Raw genomic sequence first — 15,121 nt, forward strand, 5'->3', positions numbered from 1 at the left:
CAACATTTCCTTTCCTATTGTGGAGGGAGGCACTGGCACGTCGAGCCTGCTGTATGTTTTTTTTTTTTTTTATTTTGCTCTGCGCAGAAAGAGAAAAAAAATGCCAATGGCTCTCAAAGAATGTGTGCTTAATTGAGAAATTTAGTGGAAGTTCGAGCTGATGAAATGCAGCAAGGGCCGCTGAGATGCTATGAATGTTGTGTATGTGTAATATACATAATGTATGTCATTATGCTGCCTAATATCATGTCTTGTGGTATGTCACCAGAAAGCCTTCTTTGTTTGTTGTGCCATAGACATGATAAAGGCGTTATTATTCAGGCTGCTCACAGCTAACAGTAAAATCTGCAGTGAAAGGTTTCATTCGCATATTTTCTCCTCTCTCAGCACTGGCTGTGGCTTGAGTGACAAGGCAGGTTGAATTCATAGCGCTTTGACAAAAATTCCATTTAAGAGGGAAAATGGCATTGAATGTCATTCCATTACTGCAGACGGCAAACATGGGGACACTTTAACCCAGAAGGCATTCACATTAACTTATACAAAACAGTGCAAAGACCATGTTTTTGGCTTTCCTATGAATCCTAAATATGTACAGTACTGAAGTGTTTCCAGCCAGAGCATTTCAAGAGTAGTCTTCCAAAATGCACTCACTTATTTGATTTCATCCTTATTCACCATTTGTCAAGCCCAAAGTCACAATGCATTGTGAAATGAGTTCTTAATGTGGAGTAATGAGGCTGTCATGGCAAAGCAGTCTCTGCTTGTTTGAGTTTGACTCATGTTGTAGATTCAATTAAATCAGCTGAAGTCAAGCTGGCCCCAGGCCAGATCGGTAATGGGTGACCTCATTCAAACAATGCTCTGACATATTGAAACAATAAGAGGAAGGGCCTTGAGTTAGTCGCAAACTCCACTCAAAAGCGATAAGGTAGAAATATTACACTGAAGTCACCAAAGTATTTGAAAGACTTATAGTTATTCACCTTCGGGGATGCTCGTGTAGCTTTTTTACTATATTGTTTCCAACGTTGTTGTTTGTATTTGTGTGTTAAATCCACACAAGTGTCAGTTTTTAGGCAAAATACTCACAATACAATGCAACAAACACATGGCAACGTCGTAAAACCCAGTTTATATAATACAACAAAAGATAAACATCTCTATCGTCATTACCAAACCACAGATGCTCTGTGAACTCTGACTTCCACTTCCTGTGCCCATAATGATTGAAAACAAATTTGCTTGAGTTTCAAACATAAAACCACCGTACAGATTTTCAACACAGCTGGCCCATTTCTTCTTTAGGAGGTTTACTTGTCCTCAGAAGTCTAAACTGATTTATTTGGATGTTGAAATGCCTGGAATCTAAATCATGACACAAACACTCCCAAGGCTATGTAAACAGCCTTTCCAGTTTCAGTCTACAACCACGCTTGCTGAGCATTAGCTCGAGTGCCAAGGGCAAAAGCACTTCTCACTTTTGGAAGGGTCTCCACTGTCATACAGTGATTAAGAGAGGGCGCTCCTCAGCTTGTGTAAAAGGGAGTAGGTATCACTAAAAAGCTTATTTTGCTGCCACTGCCAACATTCAATCAATTATGTTACTTATTTTTAACCTACACTTGCCATTATTATGTGTTTGGAATTACAGAGAAATCCTGAGTGCTTTGTAGAATAAACAGAAACGAGGTAGCAAAATCAAACTGAACATCTTGCTTTACCCATTCCTGTTTCTCTACTCACCAGGGCAATAGCAGTTACAGTAAATAGATAAAAGAGTACACACACACACATACACACATTCACAGTAACTGCATCTCATTAGGTGACATTCCCTCTGGCCTTTATTCCATTAGAAATTAAAACCCGGGACAATTATTGGCAGATTGGTCTCAGTTCAGTGTGCTATATTTGTGCTCTCAAGGCTGGGAGATGACTTAATTACAGGCTCATCTGAAAACTGCACAATGGTACTGTGCTGGAGCAAACAGTGAATACCTGGAGTGAGGGTCAACCACGACAAACTCAACTGATGAGAAATTAATTGCTAGAAATAGCACTGTTTTCTGGAAAGATAAACAAACAAACAACCTAGCTAAGGTCAAAATCTTGCTTGTTCTTCATATTTCTAAGAAATAACTTTAAAGAATGTAAACATCAATACTGAGAAATTATAAACGACACTAAAAATGATAGAGCATCCTGCTGATCCAAAGCATACCAGACGGGATGGAAGAGGCTAAAGGTCAAATGTTGTCGAGTTCAGATTTCTCTGGACAGAGCTCTCATTTCCTTGTTTAGAAGTCTGTTTAGTACTTGACTCTTAAGGTTTAGTTTCTCACTTCCTCTGGATGGAGGGGTGTGCACACCTGATAAGAATTTCACTTTTCTGCACACGTATTCCACATCTATGTGTCTCAGCTAGTCAGGGTATAGTGCTCTTTAAGCTACCAACACAGGTATAATCTTAAGTAGAGAAGCCAAAGCTGAATGAAGTGCATTAGCTTCATGCAGTATGTTTTCATGGCCAGGGTAAGTACAGAACACAAGCCATTTTCCAGTAGGAACCTGGACAACTAACTTATTTTTTGTATGTGGTTCATCACTCTGCTTATGACAAGGACACACAGCCCATTTTTCCGTAATTGAACTAACTCTCGTTTATGTAACAAGTGACCGTTCTGCCCTTCAAGCTGGTGAGACAGACAAAATGAGCGATTTGTACTTGCTTTTGTCATGTGACACCATGTCCTATTATATTGTGATGTTGTCATAGGAGGAGAGGAAATGAAATGCCTTGAAGCTGCATGGGATATGTGTCTGTGTGTGTGTGTGTGTGTGTGTGTGCCTGTGTGTGTGAAGCACCTCCGAAGTCCAGCCTTTGTGGATATGGTTTGCACAGTGTTTAATCAATGACAGAACATACAACCACCAGATATCTCTGAGGGTTGAGGGAGAATGAGGCCAGTTCTTTAAGACACGGCAAGAGGGGGACTACAGTCTGAGTAGGTCGCAAGTCATTCAAAAGAGTGACACACAGAGATAACCATTTCATGCTCATAGTCACACCTACGGACAAATTAGAGTCGCCAGTTGGCCTAACCTGCTGTCTTTGGCCTGTGGAAGGAAACTGTAGCACCTGGAAAAAACCCACACATGCAAACTTCACATAGAAAGGCTCCAGTCACCCGGCCAGCAGGTTCAGGCCCCGGCCGTTCTTGCTTTGCACAACTGTGCTGCTAACAGAACAAGCACAATTATTCCTACATAATGAGACAACTGTACAATCCTGGTACAGTGAGACTGTCAACTCAAACCCACATTTTAGGCATCAACCTTTTTATGTAAGCCCAACAATTCATCATATTCAAAACACTGATATGCAAACCAACACTTTGAATGTCACGCAAATATTAGAATAGTGTTTAGATAATGAGTTTTTTTGCAATATTACCAAGAATACATGGGTATTTTGGTTATTTGTATACTCAAATTATACCACGACAGCACAACAGGTTGAATCATGGCATAATCCAATGGGTCCGTAGCTTTCACAATCCAGTTGAATGTGATGACAAATTAAAACTGTGTCAAATTTTTGAAACACAAAACATACAAAACGGAAAATAAAACTAAAAAACAGCTACATCAGAGTTCTGCCAACAATCACCATTCTACTTAAACGCTTAAACACAGTATAGGCCAGTTTTGCATTCTGATACAATTTATGTAAATGCAGTATCTGATGTGAACTGTTTGAAAGTTTATTTCCTCCATAGCTGCAATAACAACATATGTCCCCATTAAATACTGTGCTTTTATGTTCAGAGTTCATTGCCATGTGTGACTAACCGCGCCATACAGAAAAACTGTTTATTATTTGTGGTTGATGTCAAGACTCATGACAGTGCTGGTATCGTGTGTACTCATAGTGATAAGATTGAAATAGTTAGCTAACACACTTGTCAATGATTCATATAGTGCATACTGTAAGATGAGGTTTTATGAGTTGTCACTTAGATACAGAAGAGATATGTGCATATTGTTTATATATGGTTGGTTTTATTATAGCTTTGATGTGTTTTTTATCTAAAGGGGATTTTTGGCTCAAACCACCAACCGTGACAAAAAAACTAGGGGAAAAACTGCCTGCATTGAAGTCATTTAAGTTAAGAGTTAGTTTCATCCAGTCTTGCAAGTCTACAGTTTCCTGTGGCTGTTGCGGGGGCAGCTGATGTTTTTAAAAGTTGCATCATTAATTCCCACCTGATATAACGGAGTTGCTGTCATAATTTGAGTGAGTCCAGTAATGATATAACAGAGAGTACAGTGTGTAATCGTGGTTAAGTTACCGTTTTACACATGGTCATAGCTCACTTTAGATACGGAGAAAGGGAAATGTTTCTCAGTTTTTAACAATGGAAAAACCGGGGACAATGAGTGATGAAAGAAGCTGTTTTTTTTTTTTTTGTTTGTTTTCAACAAGTCACCATGTCAGTTGAGAATTTCCTTTGTATGTGTCTCTGTGTTTGGGGGATGCTGCATGAATGGGCAGTCAGCATTTAGGGTTCAAAAGAAAACAGCAGCCTGAGCTCCTGTCTGTGTGAAAACCAAGGCTACGGTGCTCTGTATCAAGTGCCATTGTTTTGGTAATAGTAAACCTGGGGCACTTGCCAGGAGGCATTAGTCATTCATCTAACAAGTTCCACAAAGCAAACCACAAAGTGCTCCACTGTTGACTTCCTCTTATTGAATTCTGAGCACATAAGCACATTTCCAAGTATCTTGCAGCAAGGTATAAACTTTCTGATGACTAGCTACCTGAAATATGGCTACCATGTAGAATGGGAGGCATGGCCCTTAGCTATCAAGCTCCTCTCCTGAGGAACCAGCTCCCCTCTCTACATTTAAAACTAGACTTAAAACTTTCCTCATTTATAAATCTCATAGTTAGAAATGGAAAGGTGTATCTGGACCATCTCTTAGTTCTGCTGCTATAGGTTAATCTGCTGGGGGACCTCTACTGATACACTGAGCTCCTCTTTTCTCGCCTCTCCTCTCTCCATTCAAATGCTACCATTGCATGTCATTAATGTTGACTTTTCTCTCTCCTACAGTTGTACTTCCTCCTCTATGTCTCCCCCTCCCTGTACTCCTCTGCAGGTATCCTCGGCCTTGGAGCTGTAAATCTCTCTCTATCTCTCACCCCGACCAGTGGAGGCAGATGGCCGCCCACCCTGAGCTTGATTCTGCTGTAGGTTTCTTCCTCTAAAGGGAGTTTTTCCTCTCCACTGTCGCCTAGTTCTTGCTCAAGTGGTGTGGTTGTTGGGTTTTCTATATAATTCTGTATACAGTTATATTTTGTAAGGTCTTAAACTGTAAACACTGTAAAGTGCCTTGAGATGACTGTTGTGATTTGGCGCTATACAAAAAAAATTGAATTGAATTGAATGTTTGTTTATTTGTTCATTTTCCTGACAGGAAGCTAGCTCATTTTGAAGCATATATTTTTGTAGTGAGTGGGGGACAGAATAAAAGGAGGGAAAAGGAAGGTGGAGGGTGAAAGCCAGATAGGAGGGGATTAGGGTGGAGTGCAATTTTTCAGCAAGCCAGGCATACGACATGATCTCTAATTACCCACAAAGCACTGTGTAACCCGAGCCAAAGATTAGGCTGCATTATCAGGCTTAATAAAACATGACCATCTCTCAGTTTCACTCCCCTTTTACCTGCCCTGCCGCCACAAACATTTGTTTCTGGTTGTGAAATTCACAGTAAACTTGCTAAGTAAGTGGTCCAGCTGTACCTGTTGCTGTTTAACTGCAACAAGTTCATTAGTACTCCAACGAGATACTAGCATTTTGTGTGCAATAACATTACATAATATGTTCGACCAGATGAACATGTTTTCTGGCTTGTCCATATGGACAGACCATACACCCACACCATCACCCCACTTGAGATAGATACAGAATATAGAATTGAATTTATGGTCCTATTACATTGAATAATCTACAGGCCTATCTGAGCAGAATTTCTCTCTATGGAAGTTTTTCAGTTTGCTTGTGCATTACCCAGTATAACATGAAAAAAAAAAAAAACGTAGCTTTTTCATTTATCAATATTGGGTACATCACAAGCTAAATGGTACACCACTTCATTTTACTGTTCCAGAGGCAAATTAAATCAAAATTGTTACCATCGTTAGATAAGACGACATATAAGTGACAAGAAGTGTTTTTGGAATTCAGGCGGCCTGACTGAATTTAGTTCACTGCTCTGATTAAAAAAAAAACGTCAGACTTATGAAACTTTTTCCTGCTCCTATTCTAAAACAACAGGACTTTTACTTACGAGTTGTTTCAGACAGACAGACAGTTAGACTTCTTAACACAGCCTCGTATTTCCCTTCATTTCAAAGCACTGACTCAAACCTCGTTTGACGTACTGAGTTGTCTACAGCTGTGAAGCTTCCTCTTTGACCACCCTGCTTTCACATACAGCTTACAGTTATTATTGCTTTTCATATTTCAGATTATGATGACAGTATAAACTGTAAATCTGTTCAGAAATTATGAATAAAGTAATAGTAATGGAAATGTCATACAGGCTATTCTTGTTAAATAGGCTACACTTTTACATTCAGTACTGCTGCTGTACTTTTAAGTACAATTTTGACAGGAAGATAATTATCTGTAACTCAGTATTTTTGCAGTGTGGTAAAGCTACTTTTAAGTGAAGGCTCTAAATACTTCTTCAACTACAGCATAAGTGGCAACACACACACACACACATATGCATACACATATACTTGGTTTACGTGGGTTCTGCCAGTAAGTGCTGCTTTAGGCTATGGTTTTTCACTACTGTCTACTGTGTTATTAACAATTCTATAAAAAGATCTGCTCAAGTTTCCCTTTCCTGTGTGTTAACAACCGTACCAAGCTGCTATGAGGTCGGTGAGGCCTAGTTAAGAGAGAGACAGAGTCCTCGACAGCATAACACCATTGACTGTGTGTCAAAATTTCCAAAATCCTACTTTTCTTCTCTGTTTGTTTTTCTTAGCGACATCACTCATCGGCATGGCTCATAGCCAGCTTGAGACTAAATAGGTCGACAACACAAAGACAGGGCCTCTCTCACTTTCCCTCCCTCTTCTCAACCCACAAGCCTCCTCTACCTCCCCCTTTCTATCTCTACTTGTTTCGCTTTCTTTACCTATTTTCTCTGCAGTAACTTTTTGATTTTGATTCACAGTTTTAAGCAATTCAACCAAAGACAGTACTGTTGCACGAACTAAAACAATGGTATTACTTCTCTACTATCTGTCAGACTTCTCTCTCTGCACATTGTAAGTGATCATGGAGCTCATCATTAGCTCTCAAAGAGGAAGAATGAGCCACAGTTTGATTACCTCGGTGGCTCTGTGGGCTCCCGCAGTCTCTGCTGACTGAATTGGACGCAGACGATTACAGCCTTGCACAGGCAATTATATCTGCCTGCTAAATATGTCACACATAATAAACACATGCTCCTGACAGACAAGGACAAGACGAGACAGTCACAGCTGGGGAAAAAGGAAGGAGAACAAATTCTGGATCATATGGATTTATCAACCCGGTGTTTCTCAAGTGCAAACCTCTCACGGCTCCAATCAATGCATGTCAGTGAAATAAAGAAAAGACACCAGCGCTCAAATTAGAAGTCACAAACTGCTGGTGGGTCTTTTTTTTTAAAGTGTGAGTCTGGCTGACAGTTTTATCAATTAGATAAAACTACACTGATGCAGTTTGTCATAACACTTAAGATCATTTCTGTGTCAGTCTGTGCTTTGACCATTAACTGAACCTACATACGGTCACTCTCTCTTTAGGCTACAGTACAAACATGGCACTAACATGAGGCTGATAATATTTGTAAAGGATATTCAGTGAAAACAAGGGAGGGAAAGACCCTTAAATCCCTGGCAAGAAGCTTATACCATGGCCCCCAATGTTTGCACAGGACATACCTAAGGAAGCTGAGACAACTGGGATTGTTCGTCAAGCTTCCAGCCTTTTCCATGCGTATGTACATACAATACAGCACATACATACCCTGCAAATGTACATATCTCTGGCCACTTTATTAGGTGCCGTTAGGTATCCAATACAGCTGGTGTGCCATAAATTCTACTTTTATAAAATTTATAATTTCTCAGTTTTTGTTTAAACTGTCAGAAAGGTGATAATTTTATTATGTTTATTACTGAGGTCATAGTGAAGTCAAGTAGATTATATTATGAGGTGGTTCTAATGTTTTGGCCACCTTATTTACATAAATGAAATGACCAGAACATTAGAAACCCCTCTTAATTTCAGAGAGATTATATGGAGAAATGATAATCTTGTAGAGTAGATTCAGCACATGAACATGAGTTGCCCACTAGCTGTAGGCTGCTAGTTTCTATGTAGCCTATAGATGATTGTAGAATGACTATTTTGTATTATTTTCTGTAATTAGTGATTAATTTGTTGATTGATATATGACTGAAGTTTAAATGTCAGTAAATACACCAATCAGTCCACCTGGAGGTTTTAACATAGTGATGAGCATAGTGAAGGGCGGGCACTTACCCTGAAACTATAGAGTCCCATATGTAGCAAGCTGCAATGCACTTGTCAATTATTAGCATTCAGTTTTTCCCCTGTCCACCACAACAGTCAAACTAGCAGGTATATTTAATGTCATAGCTGATTGGTCTACATGCATCCAGCATATGCATACAGTATAATGGAATGAATACATAGGTCTTAGCTATTAGAAAATGTGACATGGCACTCTTACAGTTGTTCCTGTTTGTCTACAATGGTTTATCTTCAGCACAGAAACACTGGCTGAACACAAGATACACAAGGTTAGATGCACTGTAACCATATCTGTGGTATATTGTATGTTGTTGCTTTACTGGTTGTGCTCTCGCGGGTTTTCTTTGTTTTCTGTTGGAAAACAAAACAAACTTGGAGTTAGTTGGAGGCCTCGTGTTTTAATCTCTTGCTGGGACAACTCAGAGCTCCATTACTCTTGTCAGTGCAACTGAGCTTAAATAACTAGAAAAAAAAAAAACAATACAGCTGCAACAACTGCATGTTTAATTAATATAAGACATACTAAAGCTACTTGGTGCCTGTCACCAATGTACAAACAAACAGATACACTGTAGATTTGACCGATGTGCTATATCATATGCATGCTTCATCTTGCTGTCATGAGTCATTCATTCAGCTATTAACAAACATAATCAACATTTAACTAAGTACCCAGGGGCCTACTCTGCAGCAGGTGTAGAAACTGTTTCTTTTTCTTTCTTCTTCTGCTGTAAAAATGAGATTGCCATTGCAGCGCCCCACGGGAAGGCCCGAGCTGACTAATGTAAGCACACTACAGTGGATCGGCAAGTCTTAATTATGGTAACAGGCACTGAGGGGAATGCACTGGCACCCACAAACGAGCAAGAAGCTGTACACTGCCAGGGTCAATAATTAGCACATAGGAAGGCTCCCCCCCACGACTGCTACTACCGCATAGACATTCATATTGTCACTCTCATGACCTACATCACACACAAACACTGAATTTAAAGGTCAGACAAAGAAACACAGGATATTTAAACGGTGAACTAACTATCCATGTCCTGGATGTGTTGTTCGAGCTTCAAATGTCTTACTGTCCTTCATCAATATTCATGTCTGCCTACATCTATCAGAACTAATCGCCCAAAATCCCCTAAAGACACACAAAAAAAGCACATGTAGACACCTTGTGGTTGGCTGAGAAAGGGACTTTTCACACAGTCTCATAGGTTTTAAAATTATAGGACGAGAACTCCCTGCCATATGCAGGCTCTATGACTCAGCCAATGTCAGAGCCAATTCCAGTTTTATTGAAATGATTTCAAATGGTCGGAATCCCTATTAAAAATCTCCTCCGTGTGTCGGGGCAGGGAGAATATGATTTAATGGCTGTTTTTGCTCTGCCCCTGTTCGCTGTGTGTCACCAGCCCTTACTGTGGTATGCATGGCCTTCCTTAGCACAGGGCTATGAAAGCAATTGTGATTGTGATTCCGTAGTCAGCAAAACGCTTGAATGGCTCTGAGTTAGCATGCGCAGGCACACACACTCACAGTGTCCCCATACCGGGCCGCTGATTACTTCAACCCATTTGACTCTCACTCATCCTTTGATTCTCTCTTTCTGCCTCTCTGTTACAAACCACAGAGTTTATCATTAGCTAATAGCAACAGCATCGCTCAACGTGAACATGCACTGCAGCCTGCTTTACTGGGAATGGTTAATTTGTCATCCATGTTTAAGTAATCTTAAGAGTGTTAAATAACCCCTGCACCCATTTAGTCAAAACTAGAAATGAGTATGCTTTGTTCAGGTGCTTGTTTTCCATTGAGGATGATCATTTGAGGGAAACTGAATATGTTGATGCAAAGCAATCAGACATTTGCAGAACATACACAAAGCAGTCCTGTAATAAAAAATAAAACTGAGATAAGTCATTCAAATGGAGTGCATCATTTCCCAGCTTATCTGAGGCAGAGGAGACCACCAACTAACAAAGCCAGCTCTTCAGTCTTGCCCTATCTAAGCAGATATCAGTTGTTGGGAGGATATATGAGCTGGGTGGGGCCAGAGTGTATAAACACAGGCCCTACTCTCTCTGCACTCTGTGCTAGTGCTGTACTGTAGTCAACACCTCACCTCAGCAGCAGCTGCAGCAGCAGTCAGCACTGTTTGATTAAGGTATTCAAATAAAGGAGCAGACACTATGTTCCCATTTCACAAAGCAAACTAAAACTGCTGGACAAACGAACAGCCACAGTCTTATATGTGTTGTATTAGACAAGATGTATCTAAATAATGCTCACTACAATGCATTAAGTGCAAATTATTACAGTACCTGTACAATACATATGAGTATTATAAGGTATGTACAGGCTGTAAGTTAAAAGACAACATAAAAACATGGTACAGTCTCATATTACCACCAATAAAATAGTATTATGGTGTGCTGTGGGAGAGCATCCCAGCAATAAAAAACATGAGCACTCAAAAAGTCAAACAAAGTCAGCATTGACAGTATTGAAGTAAACATGTTCAGGGTTATTATTGTATCGTTCCAAATGATTGCAATCTGCTCGCTATTTCTTCTTGTTTTTTCCCCATCAGTACAGAACTTTGTGGCAAATATAGTCTTAGCACAAACTGATATGGTTAGCAGAGTGATTCATGTTATTTAAGAACCAACCAATGGCGAATGTTGGCAGCCAAATCTAGGATTTACATTTCATCCTTGCAAGACGTTTTTGTTGATCATCGGCAACACTGCCAAAACAACAGAAATGATTCACACAGAGATTGTTGTTTGCAGTAATTATCAGGGACTGAGAAAGGTGAAGCAAAGACTACATTCAGCAGCACGCATGCACATGAACTACTATGAATGGAATAAGCAGTGGCTTCAAATGAAAAGTGTGACAAAGGCTGAAAGCATGACAGTCGCACACGTGTTCCCCCTGGAAGTCACAGACTTGCTAATTACTCAAACTAGGCTTGTGTCTCCACACAGCATCCAGAGTGAGTCAGTAGTACACGGAACAGGTTTGCAAATAAACAGAGCATACAACTAAAATACAAGCACATGTTCCAATTGATCCAATTACGCTCGTGCGGGACTCCGATAAAACTGTTAATTTCGCAGCAATAAAAAGAGAAACCCCTTTTTTTCAGGCTGTAAGTTGCTTTTTTTAAAACCTCGATAGTTGAGCAGCCAGACAGGAGTAATGGTGCTAAATATCAATATGGTTGCCAATTTGCAACCACCTTACCAAACGCTTCTTGTTATTTAAATGATTTTGACTCTTTTCCAATAATATTATCCCAATAGAATATTCTCATGCTTAACTAGAAGCCAATAAATTCAGCTAAAAACCAAAATATATCTACAAGAATATGCAAAGCAAGCCCATAAAAACCAATTGACCTTAATGTTATGATTAATCTTTTGTCTCTACTTAAGAAAGAGACCTGGACTGAATAAGAAAATTGGCCAACCAGAGCTGTCAGAGATCACTAGCAGCAGCCAGGTCTCATCTGCAGATCCAGAACCTACAGAACAACTCAGAGGTTTTTTTTTTTTTTCATTGCCACAGTCAGTTTGAGAAGTATTTGAGGAGGGGGAACTTGACCTTGCGCACTGTGTTAACATGACACCAAATGATCCCTGCTGGTCACGGCCTCATTTGCATTGCTAGTGAAGGAAGTTAGTGTTACACAGTGGATGATAGCAAATTATAAGCCCAAGTAAACGGAGTAGGGGGATTTCAATAATTCAAATGAACATTTGTAATTTTGAGGAGTGCCACACTCTTGAACTGCTGACAGCGGTGGCTGTCACTTTCTCTCACTGTGAAAAGCATCTTATATATTTTAATATCTAGTGGCTTTGTTTCCAGGATTCACGCAGTGCGTGGATATCAGCATAGTCTTGGGATTATATGCGTGAAGAGTGATCCCAATTCATTTGACCTACAAAAAGATAGCCTGTGCAGGGGAGACAGTTATATGAGCCCATCTGCGTGACACAGGTGTAAACCTGCTTTATCGGTAAATGTTTTATACAAACCTTATTTCACCTGTGATAAAGCGGGAGTCGCTAAGAACAACTGCGTCCTGTTTTTTCGATCTTGAACAAGCTGTGTGCTGCCCAACCTGAGCTGTAAGATTATTATAGCACCATTTGTGAGAAACGAATTGGGAGATGATGTTTACAGTTAATTACTGGAATGTTCCGTTACAGAGATTTTCCATTGCCCACACAGTGAAAGACAAACATCCCCAACAGTGAATTGTATCAGTCCCCTCACTGTCATACCTGAAAGTCGTCTTTAACGGAGAAAGTGAGACAAAGATGTCCACACCAGCTTTATACTACAGCCAGATCTTGCTGATATGTAATGTTCAACCATGGTAAGTGATAACAACAATGTTTAATATGGGGATGCAGGTGGGGGAAACTAGTGCAAGTTTAAATAGTTTTAATTTTCATAGTATTTTTGTTGTGTTTGTAATACTAATTATTACTTTTGCTGTGATCTGATGTTAGTTTGTGCTGTTTCGTATCTATCACGGCAGACTTCCAGTGTACTGTAACATTTCCACTATTGTCCATCCTCCGGCTCTATAGACACTAGTTGTTTTCACTGAGGTTCATAATGTTTTTGTTTGTTTGTTTGTTTTTTTTAGTAGTTTTTTTTTTTTTTTAGACATTTGGAAAATGTCAAACTACAAAACATTCCTAATGTTGTTTTTAAATGTCACCTGCGCACTTGCAATGGAGTGAGCGCAGGTCACGAGTTAAAAGACGCGGGGTGCCAAAAACTGAGACAGAGAGAGAGAGAGAAAAAAAAAAAGAGTGATACTTGGAACAAGCAGACTCTGTGGTTTCTCGTTACAAAGTAATTAACAGTACATTACTGGCACGCATCCATTTAATCGTCGGACTCCCAGCGGAAAGACTTGTAAGCTACAGCATAAGAAATCATTGAGAGGGGAGATAACGTGGAGCAGAGCGCGCAGTGGGGCAGTATGGATTCTATACAGTCTCTGGTATTCCACATCGGGTGGGACACTTAATGCCAGCTTTGTGCACAGCACAACTGCACAATCCCACCGCGGAAATAACATAGCAACCATGCTGCTTAGAGGGGGGGGGGGGGAGAAAAAAAAAAGTTTTTTAAAAGTACACATTTTATCCTAACAGCAAAATAGACAGATGCCAGGTTGCCAGTGTATAATAAATGTTCAGACTAATTCTGCGTCCCGTTCCAGATTCAATTGTGACCACCCCACCCCAGCCCAGGTCACTGTACTTGCTGACACTTGACATTTTTACTGAAGTGTGTGTAGCTGTGTGTTTGGAGCTAGTGAGCGCCCTTTGGATAAAACGCAGTCCACAGCACGCGTTTGCGTTTGCATGGCGTGAACAGGCTGTTTTTTTTTTTTTTTTTTTTTTGGCTCCTACACAGAGACAGACAGGTGAGACATTAAGACACAATATCAGTGGACGAGACACACAGTGGGTTTATTACCTTGTTCGAGTGGTAATAGTCCAACGAGCTCAGGCAACTTGGATCAGTCGGTAGGGAGCATGAACCCACATTTGCCGGGGGCGCAGGATAAAATCTCACGTCCATCTCAGGTTGTGCGAGACTGAAGGCATGAAATCACTTTCAGCGTCTTTGGCTCACTATTGTCTCAGCAAACACAACACCAAAGCAGGATAGACAAAAAAAGAAGTGGGGGAGTTTTGCTCGGTATACTCTTCCCTCACATCCGTTCGCGGCCGAACTTCGGCACCAACTCTGGTGATGCGCAGTCCTTCTCAGAGCATCGCACCAGGATGCAAAACACTCACTCACTCAAACGGAGAGCGCAATATTCATGCATACGCACGTGTTTGCAAAACTATTCCGTTGTTCAAGAACAAATAAAAGCAACCCTCCAACTTGAAATCCTCTCTTATTAGATCTTTTCTTTCTTTCTTTTTTTTTTTGACGACTGAACAGCAGCCCATAAATTTGCAGCCTCTGTTTCCACACTGCTCTCAGGACTCCATGCAGGCTTTGTTATGGAGGTGCATATTCTTGCAATGGTTCCAATACAGAAGTGGTTGGACTTCCCTCTGCCATGCGACCTCTGCCGATAATAAACGGGAAAGAGGAACGAATGGAGAAGGGGGAGGGGAGATTGGTGGCTGCCTTGGCAACCGCTCTCCTTTCTGCAACTGCGCGCTTCTGATTAGCTCGAAATGTAGTAGTGTGCACGGCTGTGCATTATAAAGCGCACTCTGCTTCCATCAGTGCTTCATAAAGGCTTCCATTTGGGTTATTGTGCCAAGGCGGATGGGAGGAGGTTGCACTCTCTGTTTTTTACCACCGCGTTTTTATGTATTTTTTTTTTTTTTTTTTACTTTTCATCAGCATGACTGCTACATGAATTTGTTGTGTTTATTGACATCACCTGATGATACACAAACTATAGCAGTCCGGCCAAAAGCAGTGATCAAAAT

The 15,121-nt window shown here is 40.4% G+C and overlaps 1 protein-coding gene across 1 annotated transcript in view; it reads right to left on the reverse strand.

Annotated features, from left to right (window-relative positions):
• The window catches only part of LOC113167893 (TOX high mobility group box family member 2-like), a 70,353-nt gene extending 55,588 nt beyond the window's left edge, over positions 1-14,765 (reverse strand). Inside the window, exon 1 of the mRNA XM_026368817.1 lies at positions 14,142-14,765. Within this exon, the coding sequence (XP_026224602.1) occupies positions 14,142-14,246 (105 nt within the window). The 5' untranslated portion in view covers positions 14,247-14,765. The remainder of the gene's footprint in view (positions 1-14,141) is intronic.
• Positions 14,766-15,121: the final 356 nt, after the last annotated feature.

The sequence above is a fragment of the Anabas testudineus genome, chromosome 7 (genome assembly GCF_900324465.2).
Source record: "Anabas testudineus chromosome 7, fAnaTes1.2, whole genome shotgun sequence".
NCBI classification, from domain to species: Eukaryota; Metazoa; Chordata; class Actinopteri; order Anabantiformes; family Anabantidae; genus Anabas; species Anabas testudineus.